This window comes from Macaca nemestrina, chromosome 1, assembly GCF_043159975.1.
Source record: "Macaca nemestrina isolate mMacNem1 chromosome 1, mMacNem.hap1, whole genome shotgun sequence".
In the NCBI taxonomy this organism is placed as follows: domain Eukaryota; kingdom Metazoa; phylum Chordata; class Mammalia; order Primates; family Cercopithecidae; genus Macaca; species Macaca nemestrina.
In genome coordinates, this window is record NC_092125.1 from 211,053,886 (window position 1) to 211,071,634 (window position 17,749).

The window sequence follows — 17,749 nt, forward strand, 5'->3', positions numbered from 1 at the left end:
TTCAAAGTAGGGAGTATAATTAAAAGACTCAGTCTCCAAAGAAGTTTCATTTACTATACACAGTAGACACTACTACAGTTAAATATGCCAGTACTTCCTAAATAAAACTAAAGAATACATAATAAGACACTCTGTGTGCTTGTGCCAAGTACTGTAGATAAACACACACTTGTGGGAACACACAGAAAGGCAGGCAAGATGTTGAATCTTCTACTTCATGCTACATAATAAGCTTTGTTAAGAAATTTTCCTCACTGATTAATATGTAGAAGTAACTTCAAGAAAAGAATCAAAGCTTGAAAATTCAATCTGAAAAAGAATAGACTGTCTTCTGAACTCTTCCAAAATCTATCATCAAGACAGATGCCATGATGCTCTTAAGCTTCTAGTCACCTGGTACAATATAGGAAAATGAGTGTGATCTTTGGAAGATATAAAACACCACCTCCCAATGATCTAAATAACTCAGACAAGCTTCATTAAACAGTTTATTTTAAAATATATACCCCAATAAGAAAGCAGATTGATTATTCCACCATTTGAGTTAGAAGGGAACAACAAAGAGAATAAAAAGATACTTAGATATAAGACATTATTTCTAATAATGATATTAGAATGTGTTGCTAGAAGATACATGCCCTGTTATGAAGATAGAATAGAATCTCATTCTAAACTCATTTTACTATGCTCTCGTCTGAAGGGTCCTTTAGGTTCAAAAACGTTATGCTTCTCAGACAAGGCCCAAGGTATACCTGTTTATAGCCCTTGGAAAAAGGCATACAATCATGAAGAGATGATCAGGTTACTAAATCCAATCTGAAAACTTATCTTGAAAATACAGGTCCTGTATTTTAAACTCTACTATAAACTTAAAATCAGATATATTCATTCTTAGTAAATTCTGACTTTATTCATAAAATATATTTTGTAGAGCTGGGTACAGTGGCTCAGGCCTGTAATCCGAGCACTTTGGGAGGCTGAGGTGGGTGGATCACTTGAGGTCAGGAGTTCAAGACCAGCCTAGTCAACATGGTGAAACCTCGTTTCTACTAAAAACACAAAAGTTAGCCAGGTGTGGTGGCGCTCGCCTGTAATCCGAGCTACTCGGGAGGCTGAGGCAGGAGAATCGCTTGAACCTGGGAGGCAGAGGCTGCAGTAAGTCAAGGTCACGCCATTGCACTCCAGCCTGGGCGACAGAGCGAGACTCCATCTCAAAATAATAATAATAATAATAATAATAATAATAATAATAAATTTCATAGGGTTTTAAAAAATGTTGCCATTGTTTTGTTTGGTTCCAAATAAAACCAAGCTGGATCAGAAAACTGAATTGTATTTGGGGAAGAAAGGGAGCAGCGAGGGACTCAGAACAATGAAACAAATAGTTTCCAAGAATCACACTTAAGATTAGGAATAATATAGCTGTTATCTTTCAAATTATGTTTCTGACTTGGCAAAAATAAAAGTAACAGTCTCTTGTCATGAAGGTATTTCACCACTAAAAACTTAGATAAAAACAGCAAAAAACCAAAAAAACAAAAAACACACACTTTGAAGTGAGCCTAAGCCTGAATTACTTTATCTTTCCTAATCCTATCGTTTTCCTTCTTTTCCAACTATAACACATGTCATACAATAAACTCATTAATTTAACCTACAGGTAGCTCTTGGCTGATTTTTTGTGTGTGTGAATCAATGGTGCTCTGATTCACAAAAACAGACGGATTTCTTACCCCTGACTTGCGTACTCAATAGGTCAACGAGAACAAAAGGGCAACAAGGTAGTCTTTTTTGTCTTCTGATTTTGAAGAAAGGAATTTAAAAACTTCTTAAAAAGATACTTTTTTTTAAATTTAAAAAAATACAGGGGAAATATAGAAAATATTCAATACCCTGCAAAGATTTTTAAAGGGGATCCCATAACAAAATGTCAAAAAAGAAATGAAACTCCAGGCCGGGAACGGTGGCTCACACCTGTAATCCCGGCACTTTGGGAGGCCGAGGCGGGTGGATCATGAGGTCAGGAGTTTGAGACTAGCCTGACCAACATGGTGAAACCCTGTCTCTACTAAAAATACAAAAATTAGCCAGGGGTTATGGCATGCGCCTGTAATCCCAGCTACTCAGGAAGCTGAGGCAGGAGAATCGCTTGAGCCCGGGAGGTGGAGGCTGCAGTGAGCCGAGACTGTACCACTGCACTCCAGCCTAGGCAACACAGCAAGACTCCGTCTCAAAAAAAAATAAAAAGGGAAACTCCAAAGTATTATTTAAGCAGAGGAGTAGAAGAAAACCAAGCAGAAGGTTCCATATAACATAAGAAATGATGGAAAACAAAATTTAAAAATGCTTAAAATTAAATTAAGAAACATGATATTTATCTCTTGATGATGGTTTAACTTGTCTGGAAATAAAGAATGAAGTTATTATTTTCACTCCAATCATACTCGAGAGTACTTTGAAGGTGCCTACTTCTCCAAAGACAACTGAAAGATCATCTTTACTAGCAGTCTATTATGGACCAATTCTTGAACATTTTCTTAAAAACAGCAAATATACAATACTGCTTGCAGCTAACTTTTCATCCAGGTAGTCTCTGATTATGATATATATAAAATCCCTTATTCATCTGCTCTTTGAGTCTTTCCAGCCTAGGACTCTGTTTCTGATAGTGGCTCAGGACACATTAACAGCGGGCAAGTAGTGCTGTTAGCTTTCCATGAGTACAAATTCAAAACAGAAAATGAAAATATGCAAAAACAACTTTGTAATATCACCTCGATTTTGGCACCTCTACACAAGAAACTCCCTTTTGTTTTTATCCCAAACCACCAAACCTACAAAAGAGTCCTCAAGCTTGACGTAGAGACTCTTTTTCATTTTTAAATTATTTTTAGAGAGACAAGGTCTTGCTCTGTCGCCCAGGGTGGAGTACAGTGGTTCATCATAGTTCGCTGTAACCTTGAACTCCTGGGCTCAAGGGATCGATCCTCTTGCCTCAGCCTCCTGAGCAGCTAGGACTACAGGCATGTGCCACCATATCTGGCTAATTTTTTTTTTTTTTTTTTGTAGAGACAGGTTCTCGATATGTTGCCCAGGCTGTTTTTGAACTACTAGCCTCTCACTTCAGCCTCTCAAAGCACTCAGATTATGAGCGTGAGCCACCACAATCGGCCTAAAGTAGAGACTCTTCATACAGCTGATTTGTACACAGCTACTCCAAATTGAAAATGAAGATCTTTTTGGTTTATCTTACATAACAGCCTTTCAGTTGACTTCAGACCTTCAGATCTAAGAGTCCTTCTTGAACCGTGAAGTATTGTAGTTATAATCACATTACTGAATTTTTTCTCATCTGAATTAAAATAAGAGATCACTCTTCCAACATCTTAAAAGGAAGTCTATGTTGACTTTCAAATGCTTTTATCTGGCAAACAAACAAGAAAGTGAAAATTACTGGTTGGTTGTTTCCAGAAACAGATTCACATTTTGACTAGTTTCTTGGAATCACATTCAAATTGTAAACATTTTAAGAAACTTCTAAATCTAGGAAGCAACGATTTTCCGATACAAGATAAATTTATCAAAATGACCAAATTTATGGAATAAAAGTGAATGCCAACCTACTGATTTCAATTGAATTTAATAAATTAGCAGGTGAAAGAAACATTTCAAAAGTTAAAGCCAACTTGGAATATATGTCTCTACCGTATTAAGACACTAATTGAGTTTCTTATTTAATAAACAATGTTTACTATATCTACCCCAAAACTTCAAAGCACAAATACAAAAGTAGAATAGGTAGACTCTCTGTTTTCAAAGAGTTTACAACCTAGTTGAGAAAAGATGAAAAATATCTACAAGGAAACTTTTGTTATTGTTAAGAAACAAGAAGCTGACACAGTCTTGGAAAACCAGGGAAGCTTTCAGAACAATTCCCAAGAGATCTGGATAGACTACGAGGCAGTGAAACCACCACTATGGTCCAGATCATTTACAAAGATAAAGAGAAAAGCACAGACATGGTATGTGCAGAGGACTGCACAGTACCTACTTACAGAAGGAGATGGTCTGAAAAAGCAGTGGGAGATCAAGTGGATTGGTAAAACAAGCCCTTTCCAGTACCCAAACCTGAATGTGATTTTAGTAGTAATGGAGGAAAACTGTGTGATCTTTGGCACAAAGACAGCACAACAAATGCTATTTTAGTTAAACTAATCTGGCCACCTTGTACGAGATGGATTAGAGGGAAAACCCAGATAAAGGAGATCCAATTGAAAAGCTATTGAAATAATTTACATACAAGTTGAAATTCACTAGAAAAAGGTGACAGTAAAAACGGGTAAGGCCTAACAAATGAGAAAGACTGTGCACAGTAAGATGTATGACTTTACAACAGACTTGGTAAAAGGGATAAAGAACTTTCAGGATGACTCTAGGGTTTTAAGTTCAGAAGACTAGTAATGCTACTAACAAAATGGGAAATTTGGGAAACCGGCTAATACAATTAAGTGGAAATGTTCTAAAGATGGCTGGAAACTAAAGAATAGAACTCAGAAGTAAGAACGTAACTAAAAGACTTTAAGATACCATCCTGGCTAACACAATGAAACCCCGTCTCCACTAAAAATACAAAAAAATTAGCCGGGCGTGGTGGCGGCGCCTGTAGTCCCAGCTACTCGGGAGGCTGAGGCAGGAGAATGGCGGGAACCCGGGAGGCGGAGCTTGCAGTGAGCCGAGATCGCACCACTGCACTCCAGCCTGGGCGACAGAGCGAGACTCCGCCTCAAAAAAAAAAGAAAAAAAAAAAAAAAAAGACTTTAAGATAGCATGGAGGTAATAATAGGCTCAGAGAATTTGAAGCAGTCATAAATGCATGATTAATCTCATGAAGATAAGGAAAGTCACAGTTCCAAAGAGGAATTAACAGTGCCTCACACCTGTAATCCCAGTGCTTCGGGAGAGACCAAGTCAGGAGGATCACTTGAGACAAGGAGTTCAAGATCAGCCTGAGCAGCCTTCAAAATGAAATTATGAGTTTCAACTAGAATAGCAATCCCTGGGTTACAGTATCATTTAAAATACTGAACTAAAACAGCCTTCTTAAGGTTTAGAAAAAAAGAAAAATTGTTTTGCTTGAAGTAGGAGCTTGCCTGGAACTTCCACTGAACTGCTGAAAGAACAATACCACCACAGATTTGTGCTTGAAGACTTCCGCTGGGTAGTAGTAGCAAGGATCCCATCAAAAGAAAGTAAAAGGCCCTACAAGCTAGGGAGAAATGCAAAGCTTTAGAAGCCAAAGGAAAGAATTTACTTTTTCACATATCATTTCCCTCCACATTCCATAGTAGAAATTTTCCTGATCCTTATTTTGCTGCAGTCTTGGTTTGTGTTCACTTTTCAAAATGTTCCAGAGAAAGCTTACATTTCAGATGTTACGTTGTCCAACTACCAAGCTTAAGGTGTGTCTGGTTAATAACAAAGCTTACAAAACGTTTCTTATAACTCGACAGCCGATGCAAGAATTTCAATTATATTATTCTCTTGAGGAAAGAAAAAAAACTGTTAGAAAGTCCCAAAGTCATCTGTCATTCTCATGATTTAACATAAAATATCAAGATTTAAGTTACACACACACACACGCGCACGTGTGCACGCGTACAGTTCCAGATACTTAAAAAGTTATCTATTTCATAAGTGACTCATTACTGTAAATGGCCTACCACCAACACTTTCCCAAAGTAAGATAGTATGTGTGTCTGTCTGGTCTAAAGCTGCCCTGAATTTTTTTCTAAATGAAAGACCAATCCACCCTATTCTTGGTTCAATTAACTCTGTTTAATAAACACAAGATGTTTATACATAAAGGTGGATTTCACATTTTCTCATTTGATTCTCATAACAAGTCTCATTTTGTAGATGAGAAAATCCTCAAAAAGTATCTTGTTCTCCTATTACAACATGATCAGACCCAATAAATGATGGCAACAAAAAGAATTCAAATAAATTATAAAAATAAAGGTGATCAGCTAAACAAATTACTATTTTGCCTTAATAAAAAGTACAACAAAATAACCAATGAAATGACATCATTAAGAAAAGCAGGTCAATCTCTCAAAGACCAAACATAAACTTGTAGCATCTGATTCAAGGGTTCTTTATCAGCCAAAAGTAGTAAACAGTTAAAAATCAAGGATCTAAAACTGCTTCATCCTTTCATGTTTAACACAAAATTTCAAAACCCAATTTTAGGGAGAAACATTATTTAAAAACAGCTTCTGAGAGATCTATTGTACAACATGGTGACTATAATTAATCACAATACATTGTATTCTTGAAAAACGTCAAGAAAGTGGGTAAGTGCTCTCACCACAAAAATGATAACCATGTGGGGTAACGCATGTTTATCAGCTAAATTTGGTCATTCTGCAATGTATTTATACTTCAAAACATCATGCTGTACATAATAAATACAATCTTATTTATCAATTAAAAAATAACTTCTGAGTTCTCACCATACTTTCTATATATTTCTATTGTAGTTTCTTCATTGTAGCTACTTATTAACATCTGTAACCCTAAACTGAACTGCAAATTCTTTTTTTTTTTTTTTGAGACAGGGTCTCACTCTATCACCCAGGCTGGAGTGCAGTGGTACAATCCCGGCTCACTGCAACCTCTGCCTCTCAGGATTAAGCGATTCTAGTGCCTCAGCCTCCTGAGTAGCTGAGATTAAGACATGTGTCACCACTCCCAGCCAATTTTTGTATTAAAAAAATTTTTTTTTAAGTAGAGACGGGGTTTCACCATGTTGGCTGGGCTGGTCTCGAGCTCCTGGCCTCAGTTGATCCACATGCTTTGGCCTTCCTAAGTGCTGGGATTACAGGAATGCACCACAACACCCAGCCACTGGACAACAAATTATTTGCAGGAGGATGTAGTCTTTCTCTTTGAACCCTTATAATCCAGCACTGTGACTGCGACAAAATAATTATCATTGTACAATAATATATGTAGAATAAAGTCAATGAGGAACTACCACATTTGGGGGAAATCTTAATTTTTGTAGAAAATGCCTCATTTATTTTTTTAAAAATTTGCCCTCCATACTACCAATTCTCTACTCTTCACCCTTCCTACCTCTATATGCCTCTAGAATTTTTATATTGATATCACACTTGAGTATTTTGCTTTCCATTATGCATTTATGTCTACATTTGTGTCTCATACTAGGCTATAAATTATCTGAGAGTGGGGACCATGTGTTGTATAGCATATTTATCTTGATCTATTCATAGTGCCTCAAAATATAAGAACGTAAGAATTCTGTTGAATTACTTTTTCAGTCTGTCACTTTTTTTCCTTAGCCCTCCAGTAAACTTTGGAGCATAGATCACTGAAATGATGTTGTTATTCAAAAAAGGCAGGGAGGCAAGGAGAGGGTGGCAAGAGAACTAACCCTATGCCTATTTTCTGAATGTATGCATCATACTTCATATAATGAGAACTCAAATGATTTCGGGCATTTATTTTATACTAGCATGTCAAAATGACAACACAGACAACTCTGTCAGGAATGAACTCCCTAGTCACTTCTGGTAAACCTATAAAACAGGGTCTCCTGCTGGGCTTGGGGATGTAATAGAATCCTATCATCTTCCCTGTGGTGGTAATCTGAGTTAATTCTCACTAAACCTGAAAGCTAGTCCTTCTCTCTGGTTCCATTTGTAGGCATGGAGAGAGAAATCAGAGAGAAAAGCCTGAGATTAGCCACTTGAGAATAGTTACAGCATGATTTTAAAAAAAACAAAGTGGTTCACCTGAACTCTGGCCATTACTATTCATGCTGCCAAACCCAGTGCTTGGCAACCACCACCCACGGCTGTACTGACTGCACTCAGTATGACTGTCTCACAGGAAGAGATCAGAGTACCTTACAAACAAAGAACTATACTAATATAAGGTGAAAATATTAGTATCGTTTATTTTTTTTCTTTTAAAGTAAGAAAATTAATCTTCAACTCTTCTCTGGTCAAATTCTATTATGCCAAGTTCTATAGAATAGTCTAAAAGATACCACCTTTTAATACTTGCTCTACTAAATAATTCATCAAATTTTTGGTCCTCAATCTTTTGTTATATGAAATTTTCATTATAACAGCATTTGTGATCAAATTTCATTGAATCTTTAAATTCTTCTACCCATAAATTGTGTATTTTCTGTAATTTAGTATTTTTACTAATTCAGGTTAACATCACCTTTTAGGTAAATTTTAAAAATACTTTCAACCTACAGTATGATTATGTGAACAAGCCCCTAAATTTATTAAAACCACACAAAATTGTTTACCATACCTTTATCTCACATAAATGATTTTTGTTAATTTAACAGCCAAACTGGGTGTGGTGGCTCACACCTGTAACCCCAGCACTTTGGAGGCTGAGGCAGGTGGATCACCTGAGGTCAGGAGTTCGAGACCAGCCTGGCCAACATGGAGAAACCTCATCTCCACTAAAAATACAAAATTAGCTGGGCATGGTGGTGCATGCCTGTAACCCCAGCTACTCGGGAGGCTAAGCCAGAATTGCTTGAACCAGGGAGGTGGAGGTTGTGGTGAGCTGAGATCGCGCCATTGCACTCCAGCCTAGGCAACAAGAGGGAAACTCCGTCTCAAAACAAACAAACAAACAAACAAACAAAAACAGCCTACATGTCTTTATTTTATTTATTTATTTTTTTTTTTTTGAGACGGAGTCTCGCTCTGTCGCCCAGGCTGGAGTGCAGTGGCCAGATCTCAGCTCACTGCAAGCTCCGCCTCCCGGGTTCCCGCCATTCTCCTGCCTCAGCCTCCCGAGTAGCTGGGACCACAGGCGCCGCCACCTCGCCCGGCTAATTTTTTGTGTTTTTTTAAGTACAGACGGGGTTTCGCCGTGTTAGCCAGGATGGTCTCGATCTCCTGACCTTGTGATCCGCCCGTCTCGGCCTCCCAAAGTGCTGGGATTACAGGCTTGAGCCACCGCGCCCGGCCAGCCTACATGTCTTTAAAAACACTACCTACAAACTTTTAAAATTACCACATATAATAGAGAAGAGGGCTTCCTCTGGTACAAATAAGAATATAAACAAGAAGATAAAGTGATTCTTCCCATGGTCATTCATAAAATAAATTATAATACAGACTTGTTGACCAATCACATCTAACAAAATCTATTTGAAGACTTAACCAATAACTTAATGGAAGCCTCTGAGCTTCATTAGAGTCTTAAGTATTAGGACATCACAGAGCCTAGAAAAATGATATACATACTCACATGCATATACACACAGACACAAGCACACTTCTGATGTCTCTACTGAGAAATCCATTAACTTGAAGAAGGCTTGAGAAAGGCATCTTAATAACCCATTTCAAATTTCCTTTTATTTATTTTAGAATAAGTTTCCATAAAAGTCTCAGGCTATGTATAACTAAGTTACTTCTAACTCAGAATGTATCTTGAGTTCTCTAGTGAAAAGTTACCCGATACAAAATTTAAATCCAAGAACTAACTAGTAAGATTTTTCTGGTAAATTCTAACTGCTGAAAGGCAGCGGAGGGAAAAAAAAATTGAATCATGTTTCCATATGAAAATAAAAAAGCCAAGTGTTGGAGAATCAGTTAATACAGGAATATAAAACTCACTGAGGAAAATAATGTAATGTACACAGGGTAACAATCTGAGCAAAGACAGGAAAAAGGCATTTCTCCAAAAAATAAAAGGTACTTTACCAGGGGACTATTATTCTAAATCAATGAAGTCCCACTGAAGGAGATTTGATTCTATTTTATAAACTCTCCACTATTACGTGACACTGCTAGTAACCAAACACACTCAATTCCAAAGACAACCTGTTCAAGTTTAGTTGGCATGACCTAGAAAAACTTCCATCTTCACAGAAAAGGTACTAGGAAACCAAGTAAAACCATCATGTGTTAAAACAAATATATGCAAAAGTACAGTAAATATAAAAATGCATGGAAATGTTTAGGAAAACAAAATGAGGTAGTTTTTAAATATAAACAGTAATATTTGGTATGAAAAATCCATTATTTACCCATTTTGACTACCATAGGACTACAATGCCACATTAAGTTATGGTCAAAAATTGACAAATCTAAAAACAATATTTAGGTCAACAGAGACAACTTCCTTCCAATTAAATAAGTTCAATCAGACCAACAAAAACACCCAAACTTTTTCTTTCCATAAAAATTCAACTTTGATATTAAGAACATTTTTCCACTGACCAATAGTCTAAATTATCTCTCCAATCTCAGCTTCTTTACTCCCTTAGTTCACCCTTAGCATGAGACTGGTCTTTCCAAAAACATATTTCAGAGTAACCTCCCTTGCTCAAAAAACCTCAGGGCTACCGCTGACACTCCTAATGCTCAAATTCCTTAGCCTGGCTTAGTCAACCAAGGCTATTCACAATATGGCTCCCATCTTTCTGGCTTCCTCTCAGTACTCTCCCAGAGGAACCTTATTCAGTCAATTTGACCCACTGACTTCAGGACACCTTGTGCTTTCATAATTAACAAAGTATTTTCTTCCTGTTAAGATTAACACACTGCAGAAAGCAAAGCAAAAATTTCTAAACAAATTTAAAAGTTGGTAAGAATGAAATGTATGCAAATATTACTTTTTTGTTTTGTTTTTTGGATTTTTTTTTGAGGCGGAGTCTTGCTCTCACAAAGACTGGAGTGCAGTGGCACTATCTCAGATCACTGCCACCTCTGCCTCCTGGGTTCAAGCAATTCTCCTGCCTCAGCCTCCCAAGTAGCTGGGATTACAGGCACGCACCACCACACCTGGCTAATTTTTATATTTTTAGTGGAGACAGAGTTTCACTATGTTGGCCAGGCTGGTCTCGAACCCCTGACCTCAGGTGATCCACGCGCCTCAGCCTCTCCAAGTGCTGGGAGCCACCGCGCCTGGCCCTTACCTATAATTTTTGACAGAATAAGTTAATTCCTAGTGATTGCCTTATAAAAAAAACTAAGAACAAGAAACGGTTTGGTAAAGAAGCAAACCCACAGGCCCGGCATGGTGGCTCATGTCAGTAATCCCAGCACTTTGGGAGACCGAGGCGGGCCAACATGGTGAAACCCTGTCTCTACTAAAATGCAAAACTTAGCCGGGCGTGGTAGCGCACGTCCATAATTCCAGCTACTCAGGGGGCTGAGGCAGGAGAATCACTTAAACCCGGGAGGCGGAGGTTGCAGTGAGCCGAGATCATGCCAATGCACTCCAGTCTGGGTGACAGAGCGAGACTCTGTCTCCAAAAAAATAAAAATGAAACAAACCTACATCTTCTCTCAAGCTTTTAATATAGTCATATAGCAATGCTTCCATTCAATTTTTGACTAAAAACTTTTGCAAAAGATGATAAGACAAAAGACTTAGAAACCCTGGACAGTGTCCAAATATTTAACTTACCTGATAACATTTTATGATTCACCATCAGGACCCAATCTATTGCTAAACTACATAAGCAGTTTAGGCTAATAAGTTGACACTTTTTCTAGGGAAAGTACATTCCTAATTCACTCCAGAAATTTTCAAAATCATTAAGTTGTTTTAAAGGAAAAATCACTATTTTCATAACCACAAACAATATATTAGCAAGTTTTGGCTGTTATCACATCTCTAAGCACTGAAGACATCCTCAACTTAAAATTTCAACTTCCCCCCAAAAACAAAGATAACTTAAACTAAACCACTGCAATATAATTAACTACAACACAATAAAGACAGCTCCTAAATCCTAAATCCTTTTGTTAAGACATTTACTTTTTGTGGGAACAATACCTGACATTTATGAAATTAAAAACAAACAAACAAACAAAAAACGCTTTCAGAAAAAAGCAAACAGCAACACCAAGACATGGTTTAAAATTTTCAAAGAAACGCTTATCAACTTGGAACCTATGGTAAATCAATTATTTACTGGAGACACAACCACACAAAAAAGGTGAGGCAGCATCTGAGATATCAGATCATCAATGCGTAATACTTAGAGCCCTTGAACTAAAAAGTCAGTCCACTCTTGAGCTACCACAGACATTAAAAGGGTTATCCCCAAGTATCTCATTAGCAGGTCTACAGCAAAGGTAGAAGAAATGTAAGAACCAAAAAGAGCACAGAAGAAAAAAGCACAGGGTGAAGGGAAAGGTTGGAGGTAAGAACAGAAAGAAGAGAGATAAATGTGTAAGACTAGAAAGAGGAAGAAGAAAAATGAAAAATGAGAGAAGGTGTAAAGTAAAAAGGCAGCTACACTTGCCCGGGGGACATTAGCCCCAAAGGTAATATACTACTGAAACTAGAAACCTTCAAACAAGGAGTTGCCCAATAAATCATTTTAAGAAAGTTTTAGGAAAACCACTCTTCTTAGAAAACCCCTGACTTGGCCGGGCGCGGTGGCTCAAGCCTGTAATCCCAGCACTTTGGGAGGCCGAGGCGGGCGGATCACAAGGTCAGGAGATCGAGACCACAGTGAAACCCCGTCTCTACTAAAAATACAAAAAATTAGCCGGGCGCAGTGGCGGGCGCCTGTAGTCCCAGCTACTCAGGAGGCTGAGGCAGGAGAATGGCGGGAACCCGGGAGGCGGAGCTTGCAGTGAGCCGAGATCGCGCCACTGCACTCCAGCCTGGGCAACAGCGTGAGACTCCGTCTCAAAAAAAAAAAAAAAAAGAAAACCCCTGACTTTTGAATGAACTAAAACCAGAATCTAATCTATCTTTTTTCTGAATGTTCTCAAACTGTATTCCTTTAGTACACTTTATTACAGTCCTATAAATTATAAATTTGATTTTTAAGTTTTAGCCAGACTTTGATAAGCTCCAAACCTAAGTAACACTTGACTGGTAATGCCCTCAAGTGAAGCATCAGTACTTCTGGTAATTCACAGTAACACCATAGGGGAGAAAACCCTTAAAAAAAAGAGGCTAAAACAAAAGATAAAACATCTTAAATGAAGTATGTCTTAATCTGGGTACCCATGAAAGTCACGCAAGACACAGCAGATGGGGTCTGAAACCACCATTTTGTTTTTAAAAGGTCCAGGACTAAAAGAACCAGAGAGATGTGTGGGTCTGAAGCTATTCGAAATATAAAACTTATTTCAAGAGGAGGAACTTAGTAAAAATTCAAAGTCAAACAGAGTAAATAAAATGTCATTAAGGGCACGAGATACAAAAATTCATTAAAATACTGCTTTTGCTTGGGCTCTCCAAAACAGAAAGGAATGTATCCCTGACTGGTCCAGCCATCCTCAGAAAGCTAGTACTCAGCATTGAGGGTGTGTTAGTGAGAATTCTTTAGAGCTGTTTGAAGCTCTGAAACCAAAACTATAGACTCCCATAATCTTTCTAGATTTTTCTGGCCTAGAATATATTTTTATATTTGTTCACCAGGAAAAGGCACTTCTCAAAACCAATCCACACCATGAAAGTTTTATCATCAAGTATCTAACTACGTGGTAAACACATCATTTAGCTAGAACAATTTCTGAATCAGAGCTGTCATTGACGGGTCTGGTGCTTTGGATGTAGCTTTCTGTATGTCTTCTCTAATCATTTATTTTCTCCTATTTTCCAACCACCTTATATTGCCACTGTCCTTCCATTCCCACCCTTTACCTTCCTCCTGTATATGTACAGACACACAAAAAGAGTATCAGTACCACTACGTATGTATCTATGTGTATACATACACACATATACCTGTATATGTATACACACACACAAAGACACACATGGCAGGAGCCCCAATATCAGAGTTTATTGACATAAATAATATTGTAGAATAGAAATAAATCCATTAATTCTTATTTCTAAGATAAAACAGAACTGTCGTTGGACACTACAACTCACCCGATGGTTCTTCAGGCTCACTTTCATTTTCTTCCTCAGGTGGGGCTTGAGGGGGTGGTGGGGGAAGTTTCTTTTCCTTCTCTGCTTTGGCATTTCTCTCTTCTTCTGAATAATACTCATCTTCTGAGAGGTTGGCCAAGCTTTCATCCATCTCTCTGTACTCTACCTATATGGAGATCATACCAGGGAAAGCTAAATGCAGTGAACATTTAAAATCAGGGACTCTATTTGGAACCATCAATCAATGTGAATTGTTAACTTCACATTTTAAGGGAAGTAAGTGTACAACAAGGAACAAGCCAGCTTATAATAGGTAGTTATTAAAAACAAAACCTTCATGAAACAATCTTGTGTCAGTTCAGGTTCAAACTAATCTGCAACTTTTACATCATAGCACTGACATTCAAATCATTGACTCTAAGGCTCTCAACAACTTCTCAAAAAAAATTTTTAATTGTATGTATCATGCTCACATACTGGAATTTCCAACAAAATTTCCAAAAAATATCATGCTCACATACCGGAATTTCCAGACAAAAATATAGTTAACTAGAATATCAAGGCTGTCTAATGCCAAGCCTGTGCTTCTAACTACTATTCCAACGGAAAATAGGAAAACAATTCCAAAAACCAAATGGAGGGCATGGAGTAGAAAATAACAACAGTCAAACTGAAACTATGAAAAGGTGCATTTGCTTAAAAAATTCACTTAGGAGAGGCCAGGTGCAGTGGCTCACGCCTGTAATCCCAGCACTTTGGGGGGCTGCGGCAGGCAGATCACCTAAGGTCAGGAGTTCGAGACCAACCTAGCCAACATGGTGAAACCCTTCTCTACTAAAAATACAAAAATTAGCTGGGTGTGGTGGCAGGCACCTGTAATCCCAGCTACTTGGGAGGCTGAGGCAGGAGAATCGCTTGAACCCAGGAGGTGGAGGTTACAGTGAGCCGAGATCAAACCACTGCACTGCAGCCTGGGCGTGAGACTCTATCTCAAAAAATAAAATAAAATAAAATAAATTAAGGAGTAAGTGACGTGGAAATGGAGGATACAGGTCTTACTACTAATTCACACCGGCTATAAAGGAAAGGGAGGTATGTCATTAGCAAAAAGAGGAAGCAGTTTTAGTGAATGTGTCACTGAGGGTAACAGAGCGTAAGACAGGAAAGATTATTATGGATTGGTTAGCCAAAATGTGTAATATGGTATTACAAATAGTTTTCAACATTGGAACATTCTCAAATCATCATTGTGACTTCCTAATAAAAGAAACTACAGCTAATTATTATGGAATCAATTAAAAGATAATTATTATGGAATCAATTAAAAGATTCTAATTATTATTAATTCCATGAAAAGATAATTTATTAGACATGGAAAAAAAGCAAAGACAATGTGGTTTCCACACGTATCTAATGTTTTACATTTCCAAGATTAATAGTCCTGTGGATTACAGTGAATGTAATACATTTTAACTTGCTAAACATCTTTGATATAGCTTTGGATGGTCAGCTGTTTTTATACTATCTTTTTGCTCTTTTTTTTAAATGATAGGACCACAAGATTTGGGGGAGGGGGAATGGCTGCTGGAAGTACAAGAGTTTTACTGAAAATAGGGATTGGGTTAGAAAACGGAAACAAAAATTAAGAATAATGAACTGACTAGTTCTGACCCATGCTCTAAGAATCTTATTTAATATATGAATAATTGTATTCACCTACTCAAATTCTGAACACTGAGCACATGGTACAATGGAGAAAACAATTATGACTGAGTGTGTCCCTGCCCCTAAAAAGCTGAAAATCTGGTTCCAAGTAAATGATCCTGATCAGATGACCATCTCATACAGGGTCTCTGCAATAAGACTCCAGAAATGTAGATGATGATATACTAAACTTTATCCTAACTGACTGAGATAAACTGTGGAAATAGGTCTCAGGACAATGGATGAAAAAGCAGCAAGGAGAAAAAAAAAGTTTCAAAGAGGGAGAGAAGTCAGAATAGGCCATAAACTTTTATAGTATGCAGTTTTCTTTTCCTTTTACCCCTCAATAGTGCTTGACTCTTCCCTTCCCCAAAGATTCAGTCCTTTGATCCTCTGCCCATCAATCTTATTTACTCAATAATGACTTAACAAGTACCTAATATGGAACTGGACAATGTGCAAATTTTGAGACAAAAACAAAGACTAATACAAAATCCTTTCTATTGTAGTTCAGTTTTTCCCAAAGGATGTTCCACTAGATACTATATCCTTTGAAGGAGTAAAGGATCCAATATCAAGTCTGGGAAACTGCAATCTTTACAAGTCCCCTCTAGGAGAGTCACAATTCACATTAAAGGAGAAGGCTGGGTGTGGTGGCTCACACCTGTAATCCCAGCACTTTGGGAGGCGGGGGCGGCAGATGCCAAGGCAGGAGGACTGCTTAAGCCCAGGAGGCCAAGGGGTGCAATCTGTGATCGCACCACTGTGCTCCAGCCTGAGTGACAGACACAGACCCTGTCTCAAAAAAATAAAAAATAAAGGTACTGCTAAGTTTTGCATCAAAAACAATCTTTTCAATATTGTTTAATCCAGTGTCTTGACAAAGAAATAATTAACAAGGAAAACACTTGGAAAAGGCTGGTCTAGAAAGGGTTCTTAGTCTTTAGGAACAAAAGAGATTAGAAAAATACGTACAGGTAGAAGCAATAATATCCGATGGTATTATTAAAAACAAAACTGTTTCACAGAACCCTAGGATTCTTCAAGATTTAGAATTTTAATTTTTAAATGTATTAAATACACACTCATGTGTTAAAACAAATCTTAATCCTTTAGAGACCACCAACACATTAACTTGTGCTGCTCGGGTAACTTAACTTGGGGTAGACTTAAGAATGAAGTTTCTTCTGCCATCTCTGTTCAACTGAGAGCATCCTGAGATGACAAAGCAAGCTTAAAAAAAAAAAAAAAAAAAGCTGGGAGCAGTGGCTCAAGCCTGTAACCCCAGTACTTTGGAAGGAAGAAGGAGGAGGATCATTTGAGCCCACTTCTACACCAGCCTAGACAACACAGGGAAACCCTGTGTTTACAAAAAACTAAAAAAACTTAGCCTGGTGTGGTGGCGTGCACCTGCAGTTCCAGCTACTAAGGAGGCTGAGGTGGATCACTTGAACCCAGGGGGTCAAGGCTACAGTGAGCTATGATCTAAACACGGCACTCCAGTCTGTGTGACAGAGTCGAGACCCTGTCTCAAAAAAAAAAAAAAAAAAAGAAAGAAAGCAAACAAAACCAACCTCCTCCCTTTTGCACAACTTGTCAAATCAGTACTAGACTGCCACAATACTTCATAAACAAAGCAAAATACAGAAACAAAATTGGATTCTTCCCTGGTTGTCTAGTTGCTGGGTGAAAAGAATGGATTCTGGCCGGGCGCGGTGGCTCAAGCCTGTAATCCCAGCACTTTGGGAGGCCGAGACGGGTGGATCACGAGGTCAGGAGATCGAGACCATCCTGGCTAACACAGTGAAACCCCGTCTCTACTAAAATACAAAAAAAATTAGCCGGGTGTGGTGGCGGGCGCCTGTAGTCCCAGCTACTTGGGAGGCTGAGGCAGGAGAATGGCGTGAATCCGGGAGGCGGAGCTTGCAATGAGCTGAGATCCCGCCACTGCACTCCAGCGGGGGTGACAGAGCGAGACTCTGTCTCAAAAAAAAAAAAAAAAAAAAAAAAGAAAAGAAAAGAAAAGAAAAGAATGGATTCTAAGGCTAAAACAAGACTATCATGCTTAATTTCCAATCTCAAATTTGGCTTCACCAGTAGCCTCATTTTCTCATAGACTGACAACTAAAAT

The 17,749-nt window shown here is 38.1% G+C and overlaps 1 protein-coding gene across 1 annotated transcript in view; it reads right to left on the reverse strand.

The window, feature by feature from the left end:
- Window positions 1–17,749, reverse strand: part of LOC105494413 (lysine demethylase 1A) — a 66,762-nt gene that overhangs the window by 41,034 nt on the left and 7,979 nt on the right. Inside the window, exon 2 of the mRNA XM_071098822.1 lies at window positions 13,915–14,080. Within this exon, the coding sequence (XP_070954923.1) occupies window positions 13,915–14,080 (166 nt within the window). The remainder of the gene's footprint in view (window positions 1–13,914; window positions 14,081–17,749) is intronic.